The sequence below is a fragment of the Canis aureus genome, chromosome X (assembly GCF_053574225.1).
Source record: "Canis aureus isolate CA01 chromosome X, VMU_Caureus_v.1.0, whole genome shotgun sequence".
NCBI classification, from domain to species: Eukaryota; Metazoa; Chordata; class Mammalia; order Carnivora; family Canidae; genus Canis; species Canis aureus.
In genome coordinates, this window is record NC_135649.1 from 120,052,340 (window position 1) to 120,064,511 (window position 12,172).

At 46.4% G+C, this 12,172-nt stretch overlaps 1 protein-coding gene across 3 annotated transcripts in view; it reads right to left on the reverse strand.

Moving 5' to 3' along the window:
- STS (steroid sulfatase) overlaps positions 1-12,172 on the reverse strand; it is a 158,323-nt gene that overhangs the window by 53,414 nt on the left and 92,737 nt on the right. For all 3 annotated transcript variants that reach the window (XM_077890154.1, XM_077890152.1, XM_077890153.1), the window contains exon 7: positions 7,194-7,331. In XM_077890154.1, the coding sequence (XP_077746280.1) occupies positions 7,194-7,331 (138 nt within the window). The remainder of the gene's footprint in view (positions 1-7,193; positions 7,332-12,172) is intronic.

The window sequence follows — 12,172 nt, forward strand, 5'->3', positions numbered from 1 at the left end:
TATCTATCTACACAACCATGCAAGCCAAAAGCACAAGACACATCTTGAATGTCTTCTCTTTTCTCTAACCCAATATCCAATCGGCAGCCAACACCACTGGATTTACCAACGTAGCCATGTTCTCCCATTCCTGTCTCCATGTACTCAAACTATATAACCTTCAAATCCAAGCTCAAGTATGTATTCAGTCAGAAAATATGAGGCAGTGTTGTAGGTCCTGTGGATAGAGAGTGAAACAACGCCTGCGCCATCACAGATCTTGTGCTCTCATGGATGGCAGTAATACCTTGCATGTACTAGGTGCACTTGCAAACACTCTGCATATGCACTGAGTTGTTAATCCTTGCAACATTTCTTCATGATATTCTTCTAATAACAATCATATTATTCTAGCTCTAAACATGAGGGAGCGGGTACGCAGTCTTGTTTGCACGACTCTACTCTTTTCTTATACTGCATTTGGGTGAAATTCACATGCAATTTTAAGCACTACCCGAATGGCAATGGTTATTTTTAACACATCCCTATCGCACATGTTAACTTGGATGCGGGATACCTCATCAGCCTCAGCACCTGAAACTCCTTGTTTACTCTTTCGTCTCCAGCAACACCGAGCTGCTTCTGTGCTCACTGTAAGCATCTCACTCCCACCTAAAATGAATTGCTCACTTTTCCTCTCCTCGCCAAGACTTACAAACATCAGCCTGCAAAAGGTCATCTGCCCCTGGGAGGCTCTCCGAAGTCCAGGTTGGGCTGACGACTTTTCACCGTCCATTCCTGAGCGTTCCCCTAGCAGTTCGTTATTCAGAAATTCTCTCTGTAGATCCGCACGTCAACATCAGACTATGAGCTACAAGAGGTCAGAGACCCTAAACCTTGGCCTTTATGCCCTAGAAGCCAGCCCCATGTCTGGTATAATGTATGGAGTCAATACATGAGTGCTTATTGTCGGACATAACTGAACTAGGGCACTCATAAATGAAGATACCACGCGATCTTCTTTCAAAGGTGAAAAGGCCACAGATGCCTCCCGGCACACTAAATCCCATACCAGCAAGGCCGGGCATCTGTGCCTACTCTGGGGAAGCTGAAGAAAACACCTGTCAAAATCTGAAGACAGAACCTGAACATTAGACAACCACCTTCTAATAAACCAGCAGACCCTCTTGCTGTTTATTTTTTCTCCCTCCCGCAACAAACGCATCAACTACTCTGTGAAAGTTGTGTTACTGCACGAGGAAAAGACACGCCAAATCCAGCAAATCTAGGAAGCAACTCGTAAGAGGTACAGACGCAGGCACGCAGGTGTCAGGGAATTTTGAGTGTTTTTCTGCACATGGGGAAAGTCTACATTCTTGAACAGCTCGGAAAAATATGCTTCTGCAGACACCGTCGATAGAGTTAATTTATCCATTCCATTGACATTTATGACTTGCCTTTAGTCAGAGTGAAAGGGAGGTAGGGGGAGAGTCTCCTTCAGGGTGACCTTGGTTGGAGAGAGGAATGGAAATGAAGCCAGAGAGAATCTAACTGATCTCTTCCCAACACTACAGAGACTCTTCTGCTCTGAGAAAGAAGCAGAAAGCTCTAAGCTTAACTATAAGAAAATATTCGGGAAGTTATTCTGGTCCCAGCTCAAGAAGGGTATTTTTGTGGGGCGAGGGGAGTGGAAGATGCTTTGGTGTGGTACTGAGAGCAGAAGGAAGAGAAATCTGGGACATGGCTTATTGACTGAGCAAGTGTCTATGGAACATCTATGGTGTGGTTATCGTAGGAAAGAGAGAGGTGACTAAGGTACCCCACATCCCTGCTCCCCCAGGATTTACACTATAAGAAGGGAGACAGATCATGAGCACACAGATTAATAATCAGACAACATACCAGATGCACAAGAAATGATAATAAGGTGCTGTGCTGAGTATCTGGTGGCAGGGACAAGAAGTTTTGAATTGAGTGGTCCAGGGAGATCCTACAGACACAGCATGTGAAGGAAGGCTCACATGTAAGCAAACACCAGGGGATGAGCTTCTTACCAGAAGGAACTGCCCAATGGAAAGGCCCTATGGTGGGAATAGGATTAAAGTGTCTCGGAACCCCAAAACAAACCAGAAAGGCACGGGGAATATAGAGCACTTCTAGGTCATGGTGGGACCATGTACCACCAAGGTGCAGGATTCATATTTTATTCTCAGTGGATGGGAATACAGCAGAGTGTTTTAAGAAAGGAAGAAAAGCCTTGTGAAGACAGAGGAGGCAGAGATTGGGGTGATGCGTTTGTAGGATAAAGAAAGCCAAGGATTGCTAACGACCCCCAGGAGGCAAGGAAAGATCCTCCTGGAAGACCTTCAGAAGGAGCACGGTCCTGCTGACCCCTTGATTTAGGACTTATGCTCTCCGGAAGTGAGAGAGGGAATAACCCTGTGTTGTTTGTAAGGCATGCATCTTGTGGCAGCTCTGGGAATCTCAATACAGTACAGTGAGCGTGAGATTATCAAGCTCATCCAGGTGCCTGGGCGAGAACGGCTTGACAATAAGGAAGGATCACCTGGAAGACCACCTGGAAACCCACTGGGGAGATGACTTGGAGGTGATGCTGCCCTAGAGGAGGCTGTAATGGCTAGAGATGAGACAAGTGGGTCAATGTCAGGTATGCTCAGAAGGAAAGGTTGATAGGACATGCTGTTGGAATAGAAGATCCAGGGCAGGTCAAAGAAAGAGGCTCTGGGGGCTCAAAGAACTCAGCTTTGGGGGTTCAATCCCTGAGTGAAGACTGGTGCACATCAATGAGATCGGTTAGTCCGTGAGACATGTGGTCTTGGGGAAAATGATCTCTACCGTGGATCGTTCATCAGGATAGATCTACCTACATATCCCGCATCATGCGGGCAGCTGGATGGAGGAGTCTGGGGTTCGCAGCCAGGGTCGAGGCTGGCTGTGCATGTTACCAGCACTCAAATGCTGCCTGAGGTTGTGGGATTGGATGCGATCATGTAGGGTGTATGTATAGGTAAAGAAGGGGGTGCAGGACAGAGCCCCAGAGGTCCCCACCTTTGAGAGGCAGGTCAAAGAAGGAAAAAGAGCCAGAACCGGCAGGTTGAGAGGAAGCTTCCATGAGTTTGCTTACACCTATCTCTGCAAGAAGCACCCCAAGGGCTTCAAACCTTGACTTAGACATCAGCTGAGGTTGAGTGGGGCCAGTTGCAGCTTCCACACGAGAACCGCAATTTGTAGGACTATTGCTTTGAGCTCCGGTTAAACTGCCTTGATCCGGGGGTGGGGGGTGTAGAATGAAGACGGCCTTTTCAGGACTCCTCCTCCTGTCTCATGTGAGCAGACCCGACACCTGCCCGGGGTCCAGTCACAGAAGCTGAGAGCCACAGTCTGTGCTTCCTGGAGACAGCTGAGGATCGCACGGAGATCCTAAACCCCCTGTTCCCCTAAAGCACTGATGCCTAATCCCCACTCTCAAATTAGCAACGTGCACAGTTTCAATATTTTAACAGCCCTGGTGAAATTTTTACATTTAACAGCTATAAGCGGTCACAGGCCAATGTAAACGTTATGGTGTTTTGTTGTTCATTTATTTATCTTGCTCTTGGTGAAAATCCTAATACCTCAGTATGGGAACACTGTCAGGTTAACTAAACACGCTCATGGAGCCCATGCTTCTTGAATTTTTATGTGCAAACACGGATTATTTCTTGGTAGACTAGTTGTATTAGGTTGACATGTGGTCAGTGGAACGAAAATTGACTTAGGAGGTTCTCAGAAGTAAATATTTCAGGAGCCGTGAGGATGAAGACACTGCCAAGATTGCTACAAATTCACTAGAGTCATATTCAAAGTCCACGCCGGACCCTACTTCTATCTCTCCCTTTCCTTTTATGCAACAGCCTTTCGACCGGCACAGTTTACCCACCTCTAGATCTAAACAAGAAATTCATGCTGCAAACACATTTCCTTTTTTTAAAAAAAATGAGAGACGGTATTAATGGTGTCACTATTCCCTCACCCCTGTAATCTTAAATTCTTGTTTTTTTTTTTCAAATGAACACTACCGCAGGGATCTTCTGTCCCTGTGATTAAAAGGAAGATCGTGTGGAGTCCCGGATAAGGGTGATTTAACTGTAGCCATTCTATCAAATTCACCCGCAGATTTCATTAGGGAAGCAGATTTGACTGGGTGACACGGCACAAGCACCAGCTTAGACGTGACACATCTTTTCGAGAGGTTTTGATGGAGAGTAAAAATCATTAACTGCTCAGAAAAAGATGCTCTTTTTGATCAGGGAGTTTAAACAGCGTGATTCCTCTATGTGCCAGTGTGCTGGGAGTCTGCAGCTTTACAAAACGAGATGTGACATTGAGAAGAGTCTTGGGTCATTTCCTGCCGCTAGAAGGAAACCGCATCTTTCTTTAGGGGCAGCGCATTTTAACGATGCTGCACTGTGAGCCTGATTTCAACTAAATCTGACAAAGGGATAATGCTTTGCAACAGAGTAGCGGCCGAGATATTAATACAGTGTCACACACTGGTGGTATTTCTAGCACTCAAGCAAAATAGTGAAACATCGCTAACACATCCAATATGTTTCTTTTAAAAAAGAAAATCACACAGTAGCTCCTGACATGCTGCTGGGACTGTAGGATGACCTTGGTTTGCGACCACCGTTTGGGACCCTTGACACGCTCTTTCTGACCCACACCGCTGATATCTTCGAGAGTCCACTGTCGAAGCAAAATGCTAACAGCACCTCCTCCTCTTGCTCATAAGGCATCCCGAGATCCCTCAGCAGGCGGTCATCTGGTCATCTCCCCGAACGAGGCCCCACAGCAGTCATAGGTGTGACTTTCTTAAATAACGTATCGCTTTGTAACCGCTTCCATTACTGTGATTTACGAATGTGTCTGGTCGGCAGCTGCTGACCTACTTGGGAACGTCACAGGCCTTCAGCAGAAGAATAAATGAAAAGGTGACCGCGTGCATGCAATGCGACCTGTAACTCCGTCTTTAGAGACGTTGTCATCTCTACAATAAAATAACAACAGCTCTCTCGGCACAGGCCATAACCTCCCTGAAATACAGCGGATACAGCTAATCTTACTATATGGGACTGTAAGTTTTCTCCCTAGGCTAAAATAAGGCGGTAAGCAGAGGGACGGCTGGCCGACAGGGCGGCTGCCCGGGACGGTTAACCCCGCGCAGGTGACACACGCTGGTTCCTTCGCCTGACCCGCGACAAACAGCATTCGCGTGCCCACCCCGCGAGGTAGCACATCCCTGCAGGGTCATCCGGGCCGCTGCGGGCCAGGAACCCTTCTGTCCTAGCTTCTGGGGAGCCAAAAGGGTAAGAAAGGTCCCTGCCCCGAGGTGCCCAGAAGTTACAAGCAGGCAGACACGCGTACGAAGGTGTAAACCGAGGTCCAAGCTATGCCACCCTCGGGATAGAGAACACGCTGCCCTCTCGGCCCCGCTGCTCTGTGACACGGTGTGACCCATGTGCTGCTTCTCAGTCCGAGCACTAACGTGGGGGAGCGCTGGCAGGGCATAAAGAGCTAGAGGCAGAGCAGGAGAGCAAGCACGCACGTGGCTGCCTGCTTCCAGCCGTGCCCACTTTGGAAACATTTCCGGGGCCCCCGGGGCCTCCAGGGGCTCTCCTTGCTGTATGCATCACTATGTCTTGTGCCTGTAAATATTAAATTGCCTGGTCTAGGCTTCTGCTCCCACCCACTCACTCACCCAACCACCCACCCACCGGTTGACCTTGAGTTTTATATTTATCGTATATTTATGAGACCATATTTTGTATTTATTTTTGCCTCAGGCCCAGGGCTCGATACACACCCCAATCAATATTTCTAAACCAGTTAACGGATGGAAATATCCCATTTATTATCCTTTCATATCTTTGGAGATAAGGTCGGATTCCCTGCATCCCTGGGAATCTCTGAAACACCCATATGAGAGACTATAAAGGGGCAATAAAGCACTTTATCACCTTATGCTAGGAAAATTTTAGAGTCACCTGCTTTTCTATGTTTTATGCCTATCGTTGCCTTATGCAGGTGGCTCCCACCAGCTGGGACGCCAAGGTTCACGACGGTCACCTCCACTTCTCCTGCCCCATGGTGCAAAAACCCACACCCACCGCACATTTAGGTGGGTGGCCTAACCCTTAGCACTGATATGACCCTTTGGCCCTCTCATCTAAGTCTCTGAAATGGGTCACATTCTATCATGATTAGTTGTTACGTATGTCTTGTATTCACACTGTGTACGTGCTACAAGCAACCAGCGGTCAGTAGCCAGATCTGATCTACTTTTGATCATCTAATATCCTCAATGACTAGGCTGATTGGTCATGGTGGTGGCTTTGCTGAGGCTGTGTTAGGAATGAAGCATGAGCCAAAAACGCTGCTGCACACTGAGGTGGGCAAGCCTCGACCTGAGCCACATCCTCATCCCTGAGAACCAGTGTCTACGGGACTATGCACATAGGATTAACAGCTCTGAAATGGGCAAATCTGGGTAGGATAGATAGAATCATAGTAGTCCTTACGGAGGCATATGTTAGAGTGAGTGGAGGACACAGGGTTATAGAAACAGAGGTCAGAGAGACAGAGGGAGGTCTGGAGAGTTTGCACTGTTGGCTTTAAAGATGCAAGAAGAGGTCATTAGCCAAAGAATGCAGGTGGCCTCCAGAAGCAGGAAAGACAAGGAAACCAATGCTTCCCCATAGCCTGCAGGAGGATGTAGCTCAGGTGTCACCCTGGTTTTAGACCAGTGAGACCCTTCTCAGAGCTTAGACCTCCAGAATAATATGTTAACAAACTGTGTTGATTGAAGCAGAAGTTGGTATTATTTTGTTATAGCAGCAACAAGAAACTAATACATGTGGATTTACTGTTTTAACCAGCTATCCAATGTGAGGTCGCATTTACACTGGGTGAAAATGGCCTTATTCTAATGTCTGGACATAGAATGCATGCTTTTAATTTCCTCGGGAACCTAACAGAAATGGCAACATGGTCATTCCCTGCTCAATGCCTGGCGCACAGTGATGTCTTATATATCAGAAAGTGGCAGGAGGACAACATCAAAACTCAAGGGTCAAGGCCAAGGTGACCAACGGGTGAGCTGGGAGGCCAGAGCTTACTAATGTCGGCATTTCCCTGCTTCACAGATTCCTCACCTTTATAGATTCCATTACTTCCTCCATGAACTTCTCCTTTGGTGGTCACCTCTTCTACGTGCGCTCCTTGATCCGAGGTGAAGTAGACAAGGGTGTTATTGGCCAGTTTCAATTCATCTAGGACGTTCAGGATCTGCCCTGAAGGGGAGAAATGTTCAATTTTAACATAGGTCCATATTTACAAAAGAAAGGATGATCATTTGCTCTCCTCGACTTGTCTTAAGATAGGAAGGAAATGGTCTCGTATGTCACAGCTCTCCCCACACTGATCCCAACAGGGGATGCGATGTAATCAGAAAGCCTAGAAGGTTTAGTCATTGAACCAAGTGTCATCTACAAGCATCCTTTGAAACTCTAGGCATCATGCAGTGATTCTGTACAGAGACATGAGAAGGCATTCTGGAAGAATCAGGCCCATAGATCATGAGCCACTTAGAAGAAGGCCCTATGGTCCTGAGGATGTAGAGAAGCCTATCAGTTTCTCTTATTCAGTGCAAAACACCAAACCATCAATGTTATTTAAAAAAAAAAAAAGATTCATGTATTTATTAGAGAGAGAAAGAGCACAAGCAGGTGGTGGGGACAGGGAGAGAGAAAATCCCAGCAGACTCCATGCTGAGCAGAGAGCCTGATGCAGCACTCAATCCCTGAGATCATGACCTGAGCCAAAACCAAGAGTCAGATGCTTAACCACCTGTGCCACCCAGGCACCCTCGCTCTTCTTATGTGAACAGGTCTACAAATATTTTACAATGAATGCCCTCTTTTAATACTTATAGTAGATACTACCAGATATAGTAGAGCTACCTGTTCTGAATAACAATCTTCATTATTGTTTCCTTTTTCTTGTCCTCATCATATTCCCCATACTCAACACTGTGTACCACACCACATAGCAACATTTTAACATAATACCAATTTTTTTTAAAGATTTTTTTTTAAGATTTTTATTTTATTTATTTATTCATTCAGAGAGAGTGAGAGAGAAAGGCAGAGACACAGGCAGAGGGAGAAGCAGGCTCCATGCAGCAAGCCTGATGTGGGACTCGATCCCGAGTCTCCAGGATCACTCCCCGGGCTGCAGGCGGCGCTAAACCGCTGCACCACCGGGGCTGCCCTTTTAAAGATTTTTTATTTATTTACTCATGAGAGACACAGAGAGAGACAGAGAGAGAGAGGGGCAGAGACACAGGCAGAGGGAGAACCAGGCTCCATGCAGGAAGCCTGACGTGGGACTCGATCCCGGGTCTCCAGAATCACGCCCTGGACTGAAGGCAGACGCGTTAACAGCTGAGCCACCCAGGCTGCCCCACAATCCCAGTTTCAACAAAAGCAGTAAGAGTAAAGGTCCCGTCTACTGAGCACTCTGCCTGCAAAGGAGTTTATTACACACTCTCTTATTTAGACCACATGGAACCCCATGAGTAAACAGTGTAGGCTTCGTTTCTCAGCTGGGAGCAACAGTGTAAGAATGGTCACTTGCTCAAACTCCCATATTAGGAAGTTGAAGGCCCAAGAAGTAAGGGTTAAAGGTTATTCCAAATGTCAGGCTCTCAAATCTGATACAGTTAGGTGGACAGACTCAATGAGAATCACAGAGGAGTAAACAAGACATGGGGTGGGGGGACTAGAGACATGCACTGAAATATTCCTGAACAAAACCATACAATAACCGCTTGTCTTCAAATTAGTACAGGAAGAAAGAAAGAGAGGATGGGGGTACAGACCAAACAAGACTGGGCATGAGTTCGTGGCTAGTAATTGCACATCAACGACAAGTGCAATTTTATTGTGCTTTTCTGTCTACTTCGATTTATGCTTGAATTTTCCATTAGAAAAAAAAATAGAAGTCGGTTGAAGACAGAAGAGGCTGAAATATGGACTGTCTGATTGGGAAGCTGTTGTCAGCTGTCAGATCAGAAGTAAATGACGGTCAATCCAGAAAAAAATACAATTCGTGATCTCCACAGAGACCCATATACTCGTATGCCGCTGGTTTAATTTCATCAGCTAAGGCGTACAGTTACACTCTGGTTGAGGTGCTAGGGTCTGACTCCGCTTTTCATGTTGGACTGCTAAGAGTTCTCAAGCCTCACCAGTCCTCAACTGACTTGTGCCCGACAAGCTAATAAGAAAGCCCGGGTGCTGCCCGCTGCAGCACCTGTGAGAGGGAGATTCAAGCTATAGCAGCCTCCCCCTCAATGCTCCACCCCATTCCTGCCTCCTCCCACCATGAAAGGTCGGTCTCCTTTCCTGCTGCCCGCAAGCTATTTTCAGACCAGCCTGGGAGCTACTGTACTCGCCCTCAGAAAGCCTCATTATGTGAGTCACATTTTGCAGACTCTTGCTGTAGGTGTGGCATCATTAGTTTGGACACAGGAACCCGATTTGGTGTGGGGTGGGAACCCACCTCATTACTGCAGGATAACCCCAGCAACTGACAATTTACAAGGATGCCAGGTATCCCTTGCAGCAGGAATGATACATGGATATGGGAACATCCTACCAAGCACGTAGGTCACGTCCCAGTTGGGACAGGGCCTCTACTTTGGGGCTGCAACTTCACCAATGTGGTCCAGAAGAGGGGGCATTGGGCTGCAGACTCAACCCTCCATGGAGGTGGCACAGATGATTTCCGGAGCAAAAGCAAAACCCAAGTCATTTGTTACAAGACATATTTTTGCTATTTGATTGCAAATGCCACCGGCTATGGTATGTTCAATCGTTCTCAATTTTTTAACTCATATAATAAACATTCCAAGAAGCCACACCATATACATAAATGTCATACTCAGAACCAAGGAAAAAGATGCATGAGGGCCATTTTAGATTTGTCTCCCATGATAAATCATTATCAGGCAGACACTGATTGTGGTGTTACTTGGTACAGCAAAGCAAATCACCTGTGTGCTTGGGGATATTTGGCTCTAACACTAATTTCAGCTGTATCATTTTGAATATGGTAATTAACTTAATGAGTTGAAATAGATAGAAGAAATAAGACGATATAACCCGCACTTATACTTTGAAGGAAAAAATGCCCTTTTGACTCATACAAGTTCTAAGTAAAATGATACAGATTAAGCAGTTAGCAGACGATTGAAGGTTTTACTCCCTTGTGTTGTAATTAGTACTTTGCAATAGGGTGTGCAACCGTGCACCTTCACTTCAAATATAATTCACCTTTCATTTATTCAGAAGAAAGTTTTTTTTTAACGTGCCATCCATGATAACTTTTGTAGACACAAGACCTGCACGGAAATATCTATGGCAGCTTTATTGATAATTGCCACAGCCTTGGAAACAACCAAGGCGTCCCTTCAGGAGGTGATGGGATGAGGTATTAACACACCAGATAATGGAATGTTATCCATACTAATGAGAAACGAGCCATCCAGCCGTGAAAGACATGGGGGGAACTCGAGATGCATGTTGTCAAGTGGGAGAAGCCAATCTGAAAAGGTAGTTCCTATACGATTCCAACCACATGATGTTCTGGAAAAGGCCGAGCTATGGAAACAGTAAAGAGATTAGGGAACAGGCTGGGGCATGGCTGAGCAGCCAAGCCCTCAGAGCTTCCTGGAGACCCGTCTTCTTTGTTCAAGCCAGCTGCAGCCCCTGCCTACCGATTCCCAGGCCGGCTCTTCCCATCTCCGGATGAGCCTGCAGGTGCACTTGCTACCCAGACTCCTTCTACTGAGATGCATGTTACGTCTTTCCCCATCTCAGCTCGCCACCCGCCCTGGGGATTTCCTCCAAATCCCGGCACTCCAAACGATCGTCATAAGATACTCACTTAGTCCCCCTCAATTTTTCTCATTCGTTGCCTAGAGTCATGACTTCATCTTTTTGATCAAACGTTCCCCATACAGCCAGGCTGGGATTGATACAAGGAAATTTAGCTGAGGCCGTTAGGCATGCACAAACTGTGGAATATTTGGCCGAATCTGTGCAGAAACTGTCAGGTTTCTGATTTCCTTTGAGTTCTTTCCTCCTTGGGAAAAAAAGCACTCTCGATCCCATACAGTTTAGGTCTTATGTCAGAATCTCATTTATAAGGCCTCAAGCCCATTAACTGTTTAAGTTTTCATAAGATTGATCCCAGGAAGGTCTAACCTATTTCTCTCCTAAAAATTCCGAACGGAAATCTCCCGTGAGAGCAAATGCTGGTGTATTCTTTCTTTCTTTTTTTTTTTTTTTTTCTGCGCGGTACATCGCGAGTCAGAGGTCCACAAATATGATTTTTCCGGCAGGTTCTCAAGGTGTAATGATACCAATTCGTCCAGGATGATAGTTTCGAATTACCGACGGTGGGCTGCAGGAGAGCTTATAAATGAAATGTGTTCTTCCCAAAGCTTTCTCACATTGTTCCCTGAATGAAACAAATACAGGAAATAAGCCATTCCAAGAGCACTTTGTTATTTTAACTGTGGACAACAGAGGGGGCTTATCAAAAAGAAGAACTTCAGACTTTTGTCAGCGGAAAGGACACACCTTGGAAACGCAGAAACCTGGCCCCTTCCTTCTCCAGGTGTGAACGTGGCTTCCAGAGGAAGCCTAGATCCAGCAGCGTCCCTTCGTTCCATTTATTCACTGCACAAACGAGTGTGAAACCACTGTTGGGAATCAGGCAGTGATCTTCCACGCAGGACACTGAAAACTTCCCAATGCACACGCCAGATTCCAGGTCTTGCCCCAGAGAGCAGCTCCCATGGAGAACTAAGTGCTCAGGCTCTGTCTCCTGGCTCCCAGTAGGAGCCAATTTGGTTCGAATCCTATTTTCCCAGCTTGCTCAGTGGCGTTTTTTTGCTTCTACGTCCCAGATGATCATGTAAAATAGTGAATGTGTTGCCAGGAAGCACAAAGGAGGAGAACTGCATCCAACACAGCCCAGGACTGGCCACACTATGACGGCTCAATGCACCTTAGCTCTTAAAACGGAGTTTAAAAAAAATGGGCTTGCCTAATTGAAGACTCGT